The following is a 19,514-nucleotide window of genomic DNA, read 5'->3' as shown; positions in this document are numbered from 1 at the left end:
AACGTTCGAGAACACTTATCGATGCATATTTTGTTTTTCATTTCAAAGAGATTAAATCAATGTAAATTATTTCTCATGCAGAGGATATTTTTCCCCGATTATCGGTATTGCATTTTGATCCGGTGGCGCTAAATTATTTGCATCGTTGAATAAATGTATCATGCTCCGGTGCGAAATAAAGACCGTCACGGAATGCAAAAATATCAAATGTGCAAATTCCGCGACGCGTTTATTACGTTCGTAGTAAATCGAAAAGTACAGCGATGTTATTTAGTAGCTCATGTTGCCTTTTTTTTTCCCCCCCGAGGTCGGAGTTTGGAAATAACGAAAATTCGTACGCCCGTAAATAATTAGGCGTGACAAATATCCGGGTCGTAACGTAATATCCGGGTCGAAATTGGGAGATCCCAGAAGTAAATTTCATTTTGGTCTCTGCGTGCGCAATTGGTTCTGCTGAAAGAGCCAATTTTAATGCCGATTCTGGAGCGGAGAAAGTTTGAATTGGATCCGACGAATGTTTATTTTCTCTTATATTCAGTCCTCTAATTGACGTAAAAGTTACGCATTTCCGATTCAAACGGCAAACTATATATAACGATATATAATATTTAACATCGGCGGCTGTCTCTCAATAATATATATATATATAAAACTTTGTAAAACTCCCTCTGAAATCGTAAAACTTCATCAGCAATGAAGTACAACTCACTCTAGCGAGATTGTCACCCTACGAGAATCTCATCTTTATCTGCTCATAGATCTTTCACGAGTATCCCACGGCAACAGTTATGTCATCGTATCACTGGATCCGACTGGTATATTTTCAGATTTTCGTTGATTCGATTCGCTTGAAAACGAAATTAAATTCCGTAGCGTCATTCCTATCCGTTACATTTAACCTTTTCGGTAGGTTTTTAATTAAAAGATAAAAACAACGTAAATCTTATCTACTTAATAAATTAACAATTCTTTGATGTAAAATTATGATATTGAAGACAGCCTGCGAATATTTCGAGTTTTATTTATTATTGAGAGATGCGATTAAAAAATAAAGCAGAAATATCATCCGATAAATATTTTTCTGCAAAAAAGTGCAAAAACTTTTCGAATACCTAGCATCGATTTCAAGTAAAAGCACTTTGGAACAAAAATAAAATCGTTTCGTTAAAATTTGAGAGGCTCGTGAATATTAATAACTTACTGTTCCAGAGAGATTTAAAGGAGAGGGATCTATCGTCAATCATTAGGCTTTCTCCGTCATTACCGTCAATGGCTGATGCCGTGGCGGAAATATTCCTGCATTTGCAGTGGAAGACTGCGGCCATTATCGGCATAGGTAAATTTTCAAATCGTAATTAGCATATAAATATATTATTATAATATTTATTATGCATATTTTATTACTATATAGTAGCGATATAAAATTGAAAAAAATTAACTTTATTACTTTTCAATATTTGTTTTAGTAATTAAATATATATATATATATATATATATATATATATATATATATAAATATATATATGATATGATTCTTTCACAATCTATTTGATTTTAATCATTTAAAAATTTTACAATATGAGAGGTAATAAAAAGTAATCTGTGTTTTTTACTGGAAGATAAATTACCTTTGGAATATTATTCTGGGAAATATAATTTATGCAAATTGAGAAAGAAAGAAAACTACTAAGATAAGAAATTCTTGATTTGTAGTACAATTATATCGCCCTGAAACGACGTGACGACAATTCTCTTCTTGCTTCTCTCTCACGAAAAAATTTCGTAAAATTTATTCTACGTCTCCGATAAAAATGGACTTCATGACAGTTGATTAAAATTTCCCAGCGTTTATTAACTCACGATTTAGAAAGGAAATTACGCATTTTGTTGATTGACTCTATCAAAGGTACGATCGAGATGTGCATGCGAAAAAGCTCGTTTATTAGGCAAGGTTTTTATAAGTTCTCTTAATAGATATTTTTTAAATAACGATATTTTCTTTCTTATGTGATTTTTTTCTTAATATCCTTTTAAATTGACAAAATATTCTGAATTTGTAACTATTAAACGAGACAATTACGTATGGTCTCTCGCTTGTGACGACACGATTGAATCCCGACTATCGGGAGCGTTAAGTGTTTAATCGCGAACGATACAAAAGAATAGGAACAATAGACTGCGAAACGCTTGATTTTCAATTTATTGAAATGTCACGCATGAAAAAATTACTTTCTTGATAAATATATTTTTTATAAGCTCTCTTAATAGATATTTTTTAAATAACGATATTTTCTTTCTTATGTGATTTTTTCTTAATATCCTTTTAAATTGACAAAATATTCTGAATTTGTAACTATTTTAGTCACGAAATTCAATTACATTTCGGTAATATAACTTGATCAAAGTTTTAACCCTTTGTGCCACGAATTTTTGTATTATACTCTGATTATTTTAATCGTTTTATTTAAAGGTTTTATAAGTCTCTGATAACAAATCTGTGAAGTGTTAGATTTTTAAAATCCAAAAAATAATTTCTTGCAATTATTATGGTCTGTCATATTTGATTGACCATTTCGAATTAAAAAATTTGAAAATTCTGATCTCAGATTTTATCAGATGGATTCAGTGACCCAAAAAATTCTCAAATCATTATTATAAAAGATATTCAAATTATTTATTTAGATTTACAGTAGAAATATTGATTTTTTTCATATTTTTCAATTATTATTAATTTATAATAACAAAATAATGTAGCAAAAAATTCTGAAAAATATTTCACAGTATTCTGAATAAGTGCTTAAATTGCCATTTCGATAATGATAATAGATTAGTAGAAAATGATTTTTTTTGCATAAAAAGCACAAATTTTAACTATTTCTTTGTTTATAATAATTATGCAAATAAAATGTACAATTGCCTATTTTATTTTACACCTGTTTATGCACTAAAGGTCCTGCAAAAAAAAAACAAAAAGAAACTGGTACTTAACGTCAAGAAGTTTATTAAAATAATTAAAAGTTGAGAGGAAAAAGGTGGTACGCTGAATGTACTTGAGCTAAAAGAACACCGAAAAAATTGTATTCTCGAAATATATATTGTATAAGTTTTCTCACAATAGATATTCTTAATAAATAAGGATATTTTCTTTTTCTATACAACACGTAATATTTTTTTAAATATTTTATAAAATAAATAAAACTATATATTTCACTTGTCAAAGTTTTAATTAAAATTATTTTAATAAATAGCAAATGTATTTATTAAAATAACGTTTGTAAAATTATTTCTTATTATTGTTGGAATTAATAATCCCAAATATATTAAATGACATAAAATGTGGCAAGAAAATATTCCACTCGGTATATATTCTTACATGTTAAGAATATCTGAAACTACTCTCTAAAGGATTTTCTCTCTTAAACTAAGAGGATTCTTTTGGCTTATTCTTATTCTAGAGAAAGATATCAAAAGCTAAAGTGAAATATTCTTAAGACGGGAATATAATTTTTTCGTTGAAAGAGATATCCGTTAAAGGTAAGTGAAATATTCTTAAGCCGAGAATATATAATTTCGCACTCACTGAATTTCAATTGGCAATCGCTGCCGACAGATCGCGAGCCCTGGTCCAGCCTGGATCGTGCCGTGATCAACGCGTTTCGGGGGATCGGCGTGGTTCTGCGGTACCACTTGATTCTACCCCATCGCGCTACCCTCGAGCAGATCCGCAGGATACTCAAGTCCGTGCACAGCGTCTCTCGTCGAGGTAAGTACCGCACATCTAATCCCATTACGTGGAAACTCGCAAGCATTATCCGGCACTTACATCCGCCCCCTCTCCCCTCCCCCACCCACCCCCAAATGTGTATCCTAAACTGTGCCGAACTATCGGATTGGATTAAAATTAAATGGCTTCGTCTTTCGGGAAGAGGACAGAGAGAGAGAGAGAGATAGAGAGGGGGGGGAGAAAAGAACACTCTATTGTCGTTTGGCCTATTTCGTAATTGATGACGTTTATGTGCACTTTTCGATGGCGATCTGCTTTTGATGTATTTCAAAAGAAATCCTCAATCCTTTAATTACGCTTCGGATCTGACAAAAATATATAAAACGTCTGACTTTAATTCGATCAAGCCAAGGCCGATCCTTTTCTTCGCTAATAGATGGAAGAATCAATGGTTTTTTCAAAGCACACTGCTTTGGTTTACAAAAGGAAATTTAATCATTAATCGATTTTTCATAATCATCAAAAAATCCGTCATTAAAATAAACGTGTTCGGTTCTCTCGTCGAGATTAAAAGGAGAAAGGGGAGAAAGCAGAGGGTGAATTTTAATCCGCTTGAAAATTAATATTTATACCGGCAACAAATAAAGCACGACGTACCGTTGCAATACACAGACGAGCTTATTGCTGTTTACACGCTTTGAGGATTGGATTTCAGCAGAAATCTATTTACTGCTGTTTATAAATCTTTTATTCGCTCTGCGTATGGGAATTGAGAGAGCGAAGCTGCCGGGTAGAGTAAAAAAGGTACAAGCAATCCCAGATATTGCTCGTGCATGCGCTACGTGTTTATAGGGGGTTCAAGTTAACGACGTCTTCCTCTAAATCTTTTCGTCCTGCGTAAAGACTCCATTTCCGAGAACCAAGGCCTGGTGTAAGTCGGGTTTAACAGGCAAGTTTAAAACCCACCTTGCAACCATCTTTCCGAATGCAATATGTATGAACAACAAGAGGGAAAAATATACGCGTTCATATACGAGCCACTCGGGTTGGATTACGGGGGTTGCAAATTGAAACTTCGTTGGAATTTTAAAGGGCGTCTTAACCCGCGGATAAAAGCGAGGCAACGACTCGTAGTTTAGACGACAATTTACGCCATGTCCAGTAGTTTACCCTCGTGAATTCAAATGAGTGGAATAATGAGAGCGACATGAGTCTCTTTTCAGAAACCTCGGATAAATATGTATATGAGATGCGATGTAATCAGAGCGTTTTAATTAATTTCAACCTGATGAATGAAGCGCGTCGCGTTTTGCCGCGCGGAGTAGATTAGTAAGAGCTGTCGCGAAAATCTGGAGGCAATTATTTATCAATCATAATCTACTGCGTAGTTTATGTAAATATAGGAGGTACATATATAAAGTCTCGATAATAATAATAATTCTCTCTATCTCCGAATAAACAGACGCAATTGTTGCGCCAGAAATTCGTTCTGTCATCGACGATTCAGAGCAGCACAAAAGCGAGAATGCCTGTGTGTGTCTTTGCTTAATTAATATTAATTAGTTTTGTCACAGTGAGCTACGTCTCCGGTATTTCATGTAATATTTTAATTAAAATCCCCGTGGCTTTAATGTTTCGCCGAAAGGACTTATAGGGGTTATAAGTTTAATTGCCACTCGACTGGTCACTTGGCGGTCGTCAGCTGATATATCATCTTCCGCAATTTACCCTCTTTCTATTATTCTCCCCTTCCTGTTGTCGTTCGTAAAAAATGTACAGAAAGGAATAGCGATAAATAAATGATTGTTCGCAAAAAAAAAAAAAAAAAAAAAAGTAATTAAATAAAACGAGTAATTATATGAAGCGATTCGAGGAATTTAATTAAGTCGTTTTGTCTAATTAAAGAGATGGATACTAAACGGGTTATTTTCATGATTACATCTGCAATATGTAGCGTTTGCAGTGCCAATTTAATCCCTTAATGCCGAGATTTTCGACTAGGCGCGCAGAATAAACTTGTGTTAATAAATTAAGTTTTGTTCATTAAGAAGACTAAACTGTCGTAAAGGTAAGCTTAGTATAAGTAATTACCTAGGTATAATTTCTAAATAATGCGCCCTTTTGAATAGAGAACCCTCTCGAAAGACTTAGCTCCTGCGAGGAAGATTGAAACCATTTATTTTATCTTCTTCTTATAAATCATATATAAATTACTAAAAATCTAATAAATATTTATTTATAAATAATGGCATCAAATAATGAATATATATTGATGTTATAATTCATTTATATAAATATATATGTATATTTCTTTTTTTCTATAATACACTATTTAACAATACACATATTTGATGTTACTATTTACATAATTATTTATGAATTAATTATTAAATACTTAATAATTATTTTAATTTTAACAATTTATTATTAATAATTTTATATATATATAATTTAATTGTGCTGTCCAGAAGTCCCATCATTTAGATTTATCATTTTTCTTATATACTCTCGACTACATCTCTCTCTCTCTCTCTCTCTCTCTCTCTCTTTTATATCATGTTCGAGCACGCGAATAAAAAAAAATTCTTCTTGCGCCAGCTACGGTACTTTGCCTGCCGCTGCTGGACGAGGTGACGAGCCGCGTTCTGATCGAGCTGAACATCGCGTGGCAAAACCACATCCAGAATTCTGTCATCCTGATGATTCACACGGAGGATATCGACCTCTTCTTGCCGAGAGACGAGAGCCCGCCGTCCACCTCGCCCCCCATCGATCTGACGACCTTGGCCCAGTCCGCGATTACTCAGTCTTCCAATTTTTCTACCTCGAACGTAACTACTCGCGCCGGCCCGAACGCGACTCTGGAGAGCGACCAGAGGAGGACGCGGAGGGTACAAGAGGATGCGCCGCCAAGGTTCTTCCCGCCGAGGAATCTTAGTAACAACGCGATGGAGAATCTACTCGCGATCGCGCCGCTCGATCAGAGGTAATCGATTATGTAATGCTCCGAAGACGTCTGACGTCGATGTGTTCCGAGTTTAAAATATTATTATAAAGTTCTTTAATTTTAAAGGTCCTTTAAATTAATCGCCAAGGGTAAGCGAGATTTTATTTTTTTAAATGTTAATATTATAAAATATTAAAAATGTAATTTTTTTTTCGTACCTTGGATTGAAGTAAATGTGAAATTTATTAACAAAGACATCTCTGAAAAAAATTCTGATTTTAATGAAACTTTACACGCAAATAGGGGAGATAAATAGATGAATTTATAGAAAGTTTCAGCTGGCCAAATATGATTTTAAAGAGTGAAACCACCCCTCATATGTAAAGTGGTTTTTTAATTTTCTCGATAATTATTATACATATATCTTGAAAATTATTTGAGATATTAAAAAATATTTTGTGCAAAAAAAGTTTTATGGCAAAAACACTTCCATTTAACTATATTATATAATAAAATTTGAAAGAAATAATGTCTCAATTTCAATTTTTTTCAAAAATTTTTTAATTAACTTTTATTAAAAATAGGAATTTTATCGATAATTATTATACATATATATGTCGACAATTATTTGAGATATTAAAAATTGTTTTGTACAAAACAAAGTTTTATGATAAAACACCTCCATTTAAGTACATTATATAATAAAATTTTGAAGAAATAATTTTTCAATTTTAATTATTTTCAAAAATTTTGAAATTAAAATTTTTATTAAAATCAGAATTTTCAGGTTTAATTTTTCGGGGTTTTTTCTAAAACCGCGAGAAATGCTTGCCCAATTATTTATTGAAATTCCTTTTACATATAACTTGATAATATTCATTTGAATCCCTCGTGAACACATATTCTGTAATGACATCATTTTGTGTCGTAATGAGTCTCCATTATTATTGCTAATTAAATCGTTAATTTTAGAATTGCAAATAAGTTGCAGTAGAACAACAGATCATGAATAACTATTTCCAATCGACTTGATGAGTTAATTTACGTTCGCGAAATTACATAATTAATCACCCGTTTCTACTCTACTCGAAATACTTTTGTAATTTATTTTCTTCTCGTACTCGATGTGTACTCGATGAGGAAGGATATAAATACTAAGAGATTTATAATAGCAAGAACTGCATGCTGCGTAGAAAATCGTTTTAAGAGAGACTTCTAAAGATCCTTGGAATATTCGCAAAAAATGTCAGCGTAGCTGGTAGCCGGTAAACATCGGCTTTCATCTTTAAGAATAAATATCCATAATAAGATTAGACGTATAACTTTGAAGTATATATAGCCCTGATATTTATAACCTTGGACATGAAGCACGTTTATTGTCTCAAACGTCTGTGCATTGTGTGGAAAAACAACGTTCATATATTAAAGAGCATTGTAAATACAATAGAGAGGTATTTAAGATTTATCGATAAAACGCATTAAAAATATTTTTTTTTACCTCTAAATTGTCGATGAATAATTTATTGATTTATCGTAATTTATTTAAAATCCGCAACAATGTTATTCAGAACTTTAATCAGTGGTTCAACACAAAACAATGAATAATTCGGGCGAAAGGTACATCATTATCAAGGAATTGGCTAAGCAAGTAGACCTTAATCGGGGGACCTTAATTACAAAGTTCCCCACCCCGGACAATCCTGAATTATAATACAAATCACGCTTGTCGGATCGTCGAGTCGAATTAATTGCGGGCGTCGATCCGTGTAATTCGCCCCCCGTAATTAACTCACGAAGGACGACGTCTTCGGCGCCGCGTCGCCTCGATAAGTTTCGCACGAGCTGAACCAAAGACGGGTTTATTCACGCATTCAGGTACGACGTGAGGAAGGTCTTCAACGGTACCCAGGGTTACGCGACGCCGTCGTTGCTCGATCGATTGAACGAATCGCTGATCGTGTTAACGCGCGACAACAGCAGCCTCGACGCCCACAATAACAAGATGTACACATACGCCCTGTTGGATTGGCGTACCGACGTCGGCTGGCAGCCGATTCTCGCCGTCGTCGACGGCTATCAGCGGCCGATGGTCCAACAGCTGACGCCGAGCGCGGTGGCGTTCCTCAACATCCTCGAGGCGTCCGACTTGCTGCCCTGCGACGACGACGCCGATTGCCCGGGTGAGATTTATCGATGACAAACATTCTTGTTCTACGACAATTTTATCAGTCCGTCTGATAAGTAAGAGCGTGACCGGCAAAACTTTTATTTGGAAATTATTGCATCGAAAATTCTTGAATAATTATAGATAATAAGATTCTTCCTACAACGCGTTATTGATGAAGAGTCAGTTATTCTAAGTGGCTTTGTGAAAAAATGTATTTAAATACATCAAATGATGAATTGATTGTCACTATCACCTGACGCAACTTCAATTGAAAATGTGACGTCGAAGCTTCATAAAAAAAGATGTGGAAATAATTAATTGAAAAAAATTAAAATTATAAATTAGAGATTAAAGTCGCTAGTATTTAATTATAAACAACGGGTTAATTAAAACGACCACTGACTAGCCAAAATCATTCAATTTATAGAAAAACATTAATTTGACAGATTCTTTTGATATAGAATTTTTTATCTTGAAAGTATGGTGTCAATTTTTCCAAAATTTGCCTTAAAAAATATCAAGAAATGTCGCAATTATTGATAACGACAACTAGATGACTTATCAATACGAAAGCGTCGTAGTACTAATTAAATTAAAATTTAGTATAAGTGTAATTTTTATATTAAGCTCCGAAATTATGGAGGTCACGATCTTATTAGACAGATTAATTAATAACAATGCACGGATTCCAAAAAACTTGTCGGATATTTTTGTCGAGCTTACGATTTAATATTAATAGAGTCTGCACCCCAGCTAATGATGTTATTTGCTTAGTGCTTATTAGAGAGAGAAATTTAATAATTAACAAAAGAGGATAACATGTTCAATTTCGAAATCTACGCGAGTATACAGGGTGTTCCAAAATCTCCAAATTATTTTTTTAAAAACAGATGCTCTGGTTAGTTTGTTTATTGTTCTTGGAGACATTAATAATTTTCGAGTTAATTTTCGATAAACGATTAAAAAAGAGGAAGGCCTTTTATAAATTAAATTTTGTAGAGTTAAAAGATTAACACAACTACATTGTTGAGTTAATTTTAAATGGAGTTTACTTTAATAAAATATTGATTTAAGGCTTAGAGTTACAAAGATATATAATGACAAAAACTGGAAGCGTGCAAAAAATGATAACTTTCCTCGATATTTTCGCCAAAGAGAAATTCTCTTTAAATTGGCCGGAGAATCGTCCTTTTAAAAAAAAGTTGAAAGTTTCAGGACACTTTATATATATTATATTTACTTTTAACTTGAGTTTTATTTTATATATATGCAGGAAAATGAAGATTTTATATAAAATAAACTCTGAAAAGTGAATTAGCTTGATAATCATCAAAGTAAATTCCTCTCTTGTTGTTATACATTAAAGAAAACCTGAATATTAATAAAGAAAATTGTATTATGTCGAAAGAATATCATATTTTTCGAAAATACAATCTCTAAATTAAATAAAAATATTGTCCGGCATGAATAAATAAATCTACTCTTTTTTCGTGTAAAATAGTTTTGCATTTGTTAAATTTTTTATCACACTTTTTGCGCCAGAACCATTCTTGACCACAACATTCTATTTAATTTTACCCACTTGTATTGTGATAATAAAAATAATAACAATAGTTATTAGTGTTCTTGTATACGTAATTTTAATTTTTATTCGCAATATCGTTAAATTATAAAAGACGAGATGCATGTCAAGATTATTCCTAAAAGTTTCTATAATTAATATAATGTAATAATTAATGAATCTCGTACATATCTCGTGGCATTAAAATGGTTTTAAAAAACTATTTATTATATAACAAAATCTGTCTAACATCTACGATGCTCGATGGCGTTGCGATGCAATTGTAAGAGATACTGTCAAAAATAGAACGGAGTAATTGCGAGGATGGGGAAAAGGTACGAAGGAGAAAGGCTGTCTCCCTTCGTGTCTTTCATCGGCGATCGGGATCGATAAACGGCTCCCTCGAATCCGAAAATATCGCCCGATAATGCCTGTAAAGATTAATGCAGTGCATTAATTATTTAACAGATGGTTTGGCCGACATGTCTTTCCGTACCACACATATCGTAGCTATTATTCTGGGGTCGCTGCTGTTCACCTTTGTCGCCATCGCCGTCGGGATTATAGTCCGGTAAACACAATCACTTTATCATGTTATACATCATCGTATTATTTATAATCCGCAGATAAACCGCAGAAAGTAATCATGCATTAACCTTTTCACTCCCAATGTCACAATTGTCGCACATTTATACGCGTGAACATATTTCTTCTATATTTCTAACAATTTTTTTTTTTTTTTTCAATTAATACATGTTTTTTGAGTTATAATAAATCTTATTTTTCCTGATAAAATAATATTAATATCTTTAAATATTTAATATTTTTTCAATACTAAACTTTTAATGCCAAAATATGAATTTTAAATAAAACTAATTTATTCCAAAGCGTTTAAAATAAAAACATTTAAACACCTTTGTTTAGGAAGCGATTGCTTAAGAAAAGGATGTCCAAGGGCCCGTACAAAATCATCCTAACGACATCGGATTTTGTTTTTCCTCAAGTGCCTCCAGTAGATTCGAGAACGGTGAGTGAAATTTCTTTTCCCACAGCACTGAAGCTTTTAATCCTTTTAAATTTGCTAAAGAGATTCAAGTAAGCTTGCACATTTAGAATTATATCAGTAGATTTATATTTGATTTCCTCTCTTTCACATTTTTGTTTTCTCTTTCGACATCTTTAATCCGTTTTTTCTCGCAATATCTCTCTCTCTCTCTCGAGAGAGAGAGAGAGAGATGTGGAAGAAATTAAGATCTGTCGCTAAACTAAACGTTGTGAAATTCCACAGCGTTAATTTTTTTTTTTTTATTACAAATGTCAATACGTTAATCCGAGACGGAAGCAATTTTTCACGGTTGTCAGCAGATCAGGATCGTGAAATCGTGTTAGTATCGTGGACAAACTTTTCCTCTTGCGGGAAAAATTTTTCTTAATACGACGCAGTTTTATACGAGAGGGGAGTTGCTGCGATCCTGATATGGACCGTATATTTCACGGGAGACCGGTCGCTACGTGAGCTCCTAAATTATCGGTTTACGTAGCAAGAAATATCCGATAAAAGCGCTAAATGTCACAGTGACACCAGTTCAATTGAGCTTAATTGAACCACTGAACGAGTTTTAAGCATTACTGTATGTCAGTTAAACGTCAACAATTTTTCCACGTGTAATTTTCATATTTAACGAGTAATTTCTTGTGATGAACATGCATTTTAAACAAATAATTGTTTTTCTTTTTGAAAAATTTCTTTTGCCTATATTGTGTGCAAGACAAATATAGATCTAAGATTTATAAAATATATTAAATGCATAAAGAATATTCTCTCTCATATCAAACAAAACTTATAATTGATTTTTTAATTAAATAAATTGTGCAATTAAAAAAGTGTATTTAATCAAACACACTTTTTTTGCATTTGTCTTTTACGCCTTTAATATTACTTTGTAATAAAAGCTTATTATTGTTAATAAATAAATAAATAGATAAATGAAAATAGATAGATAGTTAAATAGGAAAATAAATAAATAAGTAATTTCGAATATATCATTTTTCGCATTGACAGATTTTTTTATACGAGTGATCAGGTTTTATCGATGTGGCTCTCGATCCTTTCCGGTGAGAACGTTCTGTAAAAGCAATCGATCCTATTACGCGTGCTCTCAGGTAGACGAGGGCATCGAGGCGATGCTATGCTGCTGGCTGCAGCAACTGCAGGAGTTCGGCGGACCGGAAGTCGAGAAGCCGGATCTGCTCCAGCTCGGCAGCGTCAACTCCCTGAGGCCGTACTTGCAGGCCGGTAGTGGAAACATGCCGCGGCATACCTTCTTCAAGGATCCACGCGCTAGGTATAACGTGAGTATATACCCAGTCCAGTTGGCAATTTTATTCTGGATATATACTTTTTGGCGCGTTTTCGCGTTCGCGAAACGCGACTACCCTTATGGAACACTACCCGTACGATTTGTTACCCTCGCTCCATAAATTTCGATCCACGTTGATCGAGTTTCGTGTAAATAAATCAATCTTCGGCGGCAGAAAAAAATTGACGATTTTTTTTGAGAGATTTTTTTAAGGGTATTAAAAAAGGTCTTTCAACGTTTCAAGTTTATATTTCTATTGACGTTTTAATAGTATGTCAATATTTATTAATATTTGATTTTGGATTTTTTTTTTTTATTACACGTTCATATAAAGTGTCGGATATCCTTTTAATAATAGATTCTCTGGCTGAGATGATTTTTTGTAACAGAAATGTCGACGGAGGTTATCATTTTTTTCATCCAATATCTTTATGTAACTAAGCCTTAAATTAAAATTCTGCTAAAGTAAATGTCATTTTAAAGAAAACTAAAACTGAAAGAAAACTAAATTGAAAGTATAGTTTAGTATAACTGAAGAATGCATTTTTCTTAACCTTTCAACTCCAGAAAGTTTAATTTGCAGAAAATCCTTCTTTTTCAATCGCTTATATTTCAAAAGTTATAATAACTTTTTAAATTATTAATATTAATATCTGCACATTTTCCATAAATAAGGAAAAATCGTCTCGCTTTTAAGAAAATATTTTTATTTTAAGATATTTTAAATATATATACCTACGTCGATATTTATTAATAATTAAGTTTGGATTTTTTTATTACACATTTATACAGAGCGTTCCAAAATTATCCTAGATATTATAACCTTTTCATTCCAGAGAATTATTTTGCAAAAAGCCCTTTTACAATTCGAAAGTTGCGATAACATATTCGATAATTTTATTAATTTGCCAAGGAAAAATCCTCTCGCCTCTTTAAAGAGATATTTATTAACTTTGGGATATTTTGTAAATATATGTATAATGATAACTATAATAAAATTAAAATAATAAGCCAGCTGAAATGGATGAATTGATATTTATAAGAAGAAAAGTAGAAGGAAAATCATACGTTGCTTTGGGGAAGCTCTTATATGGGAACAACCAGTGTGCTTTCAGTGCATTATCGACGTCCTACATCACATACCTTCGCCCTTGCAAACAATTTCATCCTTGATCACTTCCGAGAATCTTCCGCTTGACATGACACGCGGTATTATTATGCGACGGTACCGAGAATATATATTCCGTGACACACATCGATATTCATTTTCGCGCATCCTAGACATCCGCGTCCCTTATACAGGCGACGCTGATTAAGCTGCCGCAAGTTCCGCAATATGACGGCGACCGATAAAAACCTTCCGTCCCTTAATGAAGATTGATAAAGACAGCGTTAAAACGCATTACAACGTTAGTCCTAAGTGAATTAATCTCTTCCGCATCTCTTTCAATCGTATTTCGCGACTTGTCAAACTTCTCCCGTGTGTATCGTCTTACACACAAGTGTCTCGATAGATTGGAAAATCCAATATATCACCGGGTATAATACCCAAGTATCAATGCTCGAGTTAATGATCCGTCCTGTGTGATTTCTGATAGGGTGACTTGGTTCAATTGAAGGAGCTATCCTCTCAAGGTACGTTCGAACTGAAGAGCAAGGCCATGGACGTGCTGGTCACGGTAAAGGCGCATATATCCTTCTTATTCATTCCTCTAGATCTTGGTGATCGAGTTTCTCTTTCCGCTTTCCACTTTTGGGCAGATCCACGGGCTGCGACACGAGAATCTCAATCCCCTGATTGGATGCCTTAACGAACCTACGAGGCCCTGCCTAGTGTCGGAGTACTGCTCAAGGGGCTCCCTGGAGGACGTACTCGTTCAGGATGAGATTAAACTCGACTGGTCCTTCAGATTATCCTTGCTCACCGATCTTGTGCGGGTGAGTAAGATCGCGTTCCGCAATTAATGCGATCGGCGGGAAAGATTTCAATAGGCTATCAAAATTTCACGGAATTTTAAAAATATTTTTGGCATATAAATATATACGTTATATGCCATTATATGACATTATTATATAACATTACATAGGGGAACGTGGGGTAGAACGGCCAACGTAAGCATTGAGCAAGTTTTCAACATATTCAAAAAAATAAATCCATCTTTTTTTTACTAAAAATATTCTTTGGAATATCCACTATAAGAACAAACACAAGTTTATTATAAAATCATAGTTTAAATAGACGAGATTAATGATTTAGTAAAAGCCTAGACTTTCGTGATATGCTTTTCATGCGGGGTATAGTGGACTACCTCCAAAACTTGTTTATTTCATTAACATTCATGTCTAAAACTTCTTCAAAGTTGTATATTATAATATGATATATAGAACATAAGAATATAGATTTGTATTTTTAAATGATAACCATAAATTAATAAATAAAAACAATTCTCTTGTTATAATAAATATTTTTCTCTTTAAAACATGGAAAAATATCCTTTAATGTAATAATTTTTGCTATTAATTTTGAAAGACAGCATCTATGTATACTCTCTTTCTTTCTCTCTAGTATAAAAATAAAAAGTACAACATTTCGTGGGCTAATATTTCATTAAGCCTCAAAACGTATTTATTTACTTTTGATCATATAAAAAATTATAATTAATCAATATTTACATAGACACAGTATGAAATTAATAAGAAAAGATCATTTTAAAACATGAATGTATTTACGGTAACAAAAAATAGAATTTTATCATTGTTTATCTTATGTAAATATATCGAAGAATTACAACTCAGTCGCGGAGAGCACAGCAAGTGCAATAAATAATTTATAACAACTTTCAACTAAAAATATTGCGACCACTGATAACAGCACGCAGAAAGAGACCCCTAATAGCAATAATTGCGACATATTACATGACATGGTAGCATCTCTCTGTAAAAAGATATCGACTCTGTACCATTGCACCCCGCGATGCCGTTCTACCCCACGTTCCCCTATTAATATTTATATGTATAAATCGGTATAAGAAATTAATAATCAATATAAAATATTCATAAAAGAATTGTATATATATATATATATATATATATATATATATATATATTTACTTATTAATATTTGATATTGATTATTAATTCCTTATATATATAAATCAATTAAAAAAATTAATAATTAATATATTAATAAACTTTACATATGTATAATATATTAATATTATATGTATTATATAAATATACATTGTATTAATTTAATTACTGATTAAAATTACGAAAAAGTTAAAATAAAATGTTGGATTTTGAGATGTTGAAAGAATCTCGAGACTTTTGATTTCAAATTATTTAATAAATTTATTAAATGTTAATCGACATCTCTTGAAATCCAGTTTTTTGTGGTATTTTACAGCTCAATCAAAGATAATTTAATAATTTTATAGCAATAGTTGAATTACCTCTGTTTAGGGTATGAGATACATTCATGGCAGTCCAATACGCGTTCACGGCTACCTCACGTCGCGAAATTGCGTGATCGACGCAAGGTGGGTTTTAAAAGTCACCGATTATGGTCTTCCTGCATTTTACGAGGCGCAGAACATAGTGCCGCCGGTGAAAAGCGCTCGTGGTGAGTCTTTGCTTCAGCAAAACCTTCCACCTTGTCTCATTATATCGTACTTCCTCCGATGTGGATATTTCAATGCGATCTTTTTTCCAACATGAATTTTTTAATTAAAACTTGAATAAATAAGAAATAATAAGAATATTGTAAAATTATCCTTACAGTTTTTCTGAAAAATATTGTAGCAAACTAATAATCCTTAGTATCACTACCCTCAGATTGCGCATAAAGCTTAATACTTATATCAAACTTTAATATTATTCGCGTTCCACCTAGAAAATTTATTTATTTATTTATTTATGTAAAAGAATCAATGTTAAAAGAAATTATGAAATAAGATTTTATCAGGAAAAGAGTCACCTTGAGACAAAATGAAAATTATGCAATAATATCGGAAATTTTATAATACAATTACCCAAGTTATGTAAAGTCGAACTGAAAGTTAGACTGCGTGCCTCGCAAATTGAATGTGTTTATAAAATGAAATCCGTGGACGTCGCATACTTTAGAAAATGGGAATATAATAGAGATGAGAAGAGGGTAATTAATATATAAGAGAGCACTCGGGCAGTTATTAATTTCGTTAACAATTGCTGACTTATTGTTGGCTAGATCTATTATGGACCGCGCCGGAACTGCTTAGGTTTCCGAATCTACGGAAAAAGGGAACTCAGACTGCGGACGTTTACAGTTTCGGAATTATCATGCAGGAAGTTGTTGTTCGCGGTGAACCATTTTGTATGCTCGCCCTGTCTCCGGAAGGTAATATGTTTACACGATTCTTATCTCTCCTTTCCTGCAATTCTAATCGCAAATTCCTCCGAAATAATTAAATATATCGAGAAAAGGATAAATTTATTCTTGTACATTTTTAATCATTTTTAATATATATTAATTGTTGATTTTCCAAGAAAAGTCATGAATAATAATTTAAATAAGCATAAGAATTATAATAAAAATAAAATGATCAACTGATTCTTTGTATATCATTTTCTCGATTAGTATAGAGTAAGATAATAAAAAAAAGAAACTTTATAATTGCAACTCAAATTTCGTGTATATTTATTAAAGAAGAACTCTTTCATTTATGTCTAAAGTTAATGCAAGTAATAAATTTTGAGTTATACATTTGACATTTCGTAAAGTACTTTTAGTCTCCTAAAAGATAAAATTAATAATTAATTTGTGAGTTGAAAGTAAAGTTAAAGTAAAAGTTTGCTCTGTAAAATTAAAATTTTTATTTCATAAATTTTTGTGTACAGTTACTATAAAATTTTCGCAATTACTATGAAAAAGAAATTAATTCCATATAAGAAGATGACATTTACGGTTTTGAGATTAAATTATATTCTTCAAATCTTTAACTTACAACTTAATTTTCTAATTTGCTTTAACTCACATATTAATTTTACATCTTAGAAGGCTGAAAAAGTTCTGTGCAAAATGTCAAATTCATGAATCTTGAGATGTATTAATTTTAGACATAAATGATCCATATAGAGTTTCTGCTTAAATTCGTACCTATTATTATCTTATATTTGACATCTATTACATAAAAAGGGTTTGAAATTTAATTAACTGAAAACCTCACAAAATGTGTGTGCATTCGATGTTAGAATCCTAGTGCTAGTTATATTCGAGGATCAAACGTCAGGCATGTCTCTCGCAGATATAATTGAGAAAGTAATGAAGCCACCACCCTTGATCAGACCGTCGGTCAGCAAGGGCGCTGCGCCACCGGAAGCCATAAACATTATGCGCCAGTGCTGGGCGGAAAATGCGGAAATGAGGCCCGACTTTGATGACGTGCATGATCTCTTCAAGAAACTGAATCACGGGAGGTAAAATCATCGTTCGCTTTAATCTCCGAGGCGCATTGTGCTCTTAGAATGGAAATATCGGATATAACTTTGAAAAGTATAAGCTGGAAGTCAAAAGCTACTCTGTTGGAATCCATTTTTCGCAAATCTACTTAATCATGATTCAGTAGCATCAGAATTTAATTGCGCTTACAAAGGTTTCTAATAAATATGAATTATATCTTAGAAACATATACTAAAATAATAATTTAATAGTTACGTAAATTATATATTTACATATATGTAATTGATAAAAATTAAATATAAATAAGAGAGATATATCTTAAATCTCTTTTTCGTAAATATGTCATGGAATGAATTTAATTATTTTTTTTATTGAAAAAGTATAATTTGTTAAAGAAATTAAATTACACAACTATTAATCTAAAAAAAGTCTTTTGTTAATATTAATCTTTACTGATAATATAATCTATTTTGAACTTTCTAACTTAATGGTATCTCACTTGACACAACATCTCCTGACGACGATTGAAAATCCTGCCGCCACAGACATCGCGTTTTATTTCCAGAAAGGTAAACTTCGTGGACACGATGTTTCAAATGCTTGAAAAGTACTCAAACAATCTGGAGGAACTCATTCGCGAGCGTACGGAACAGCTTGATATGGAGAAGAAGAAAACCGAACAATTGTTGAATAGAATGTTACCTAGGTAAACAATAAAATCTGAAATCGCATTACTTCGCCAAATGATAATGCAATCAAAGTTGGCTCGATTAAATTATCGTCGATTTTGCTCTCGATGCTACTTAAAAATTAAACAAAAAAAAAAGAGAATTCTACCGATATATACGATAGGAACGTTCCGACGTTTTTTTCAAAAATTAATGGACAAACTTGGCTCGATACTTTCAGCTCGGTCGCCGAGAAGTTGAAGCTCGGCATGCCCGTCGACCCGGAGGAGTTTCGCGAAGTCACGATTTACTTCTCGGACATCGTCGGTTTCACGACGATATCCGCGCGCTCGACGCCCTTCCAGGTGGTCGATCTCCTCAACGATCTCTACACCTGTTTCGACGACACGATTAACGCTTACACGGTCTACAAGGTAATGATTACGTAGTTAAAATTTTATAATACATATTTGCAAATCATTTAATAAAAATGTAAAATTACGTAATATATTCTATATTTATATATATTTATATATTATTTATATATTATGTATTATTTATATTTTTTTTGTGTTTTTTTATATTTTATATATTTATATATATTATTATTTACATTTTATATATTTATATATATTTTATACACTATG

General features: G+C 32.4%; 1 protein-coding gene across 2 annotated transcripts in view; it reads left to right on the top strand.

Moving 5' to 3' along the window:
- Positions 1 to 19,514, top strand: part of LOC140669919 (retinal guanylyl cyclase 2) — a 63,398-nt gene that overhangs the window by 28,562 nt on the left and 15,322 nt on the right. For both annotated transcript variants that reach the window (XM_072900130.1, XM_072900131.1), the window contains exons 5-18: positions 1,210 to 1,336; positions 3,611 to 3,763; positions 6,323 to 6,710; positions 8,547 to 8,851; positions 10,868 to 10,970; positions 11,324 to 11,426; positions 12,563 to 12,751; positions 14,358 to 14,438; positions 14,521 to 14,697; positions 16,222 to 16,381; positions 16,988 to 17,137; positions 18,045 to 18,216; positions 18,765 to 18,905; positions 19,109 to 19,301. In XM_072900130.1, coding sequence (XP_072756231.1) covers positions 1,210 to 1,336; positions 3,611 to 3,763; positions 6,323 to 6,710; positions 8,547 to 8,851; positions 10,868 to 10,970; positions 11,324 to 11,426; positions 12,563 to 12,751; positions 14,358 to 14,438; positions 14,521 to 14,697; positions 16,222 to 16,381; positions 16,988 to 17,137; positions 18,045 to 18,216; positions 18,765 to 18,905; positions 19,109 to 19,301 — 2,442 coding nt within the window. The remainder of the gene's footprint in view (positions 1 to 1,209; positions 1,337 to 3,610; positions 3,764 to 6,322; positions 6,711 to 8,546; positions 8,852 to 10,867; positions 10,971 to 11,323; positions 11,427 to 12,562; positions 12,752 to 14,357; positions 14,439 to 14,520; positions 14,698 to 16,221; positions 16,382 to 16,987; positions 17,138 to 18,044; positions 18,217 to 18,764; positions 18,906 to 19,108; positions 19,302 to 19,514) is intronic.

This window comes from Anoplolepis gracilipes, chromosome 10, assembly GCF_047496725.1.
Source record: "Anoplolepis gracilipes chromosome 10, ASM4749672v1, whole genome shotgun sequence".
Lineage (NCBI taxonomy): Eukaryota > Metazoa > Arthropoda > Insecta > Hymenoptera > Formicidae > Anoplolepis > Anoplolepis gracilipes.
The sequence above is the reverse complement of the archived record's forward strand: the minus strand, read 5'-3'. Positions and strand labels throughout refer to the sequence as shown.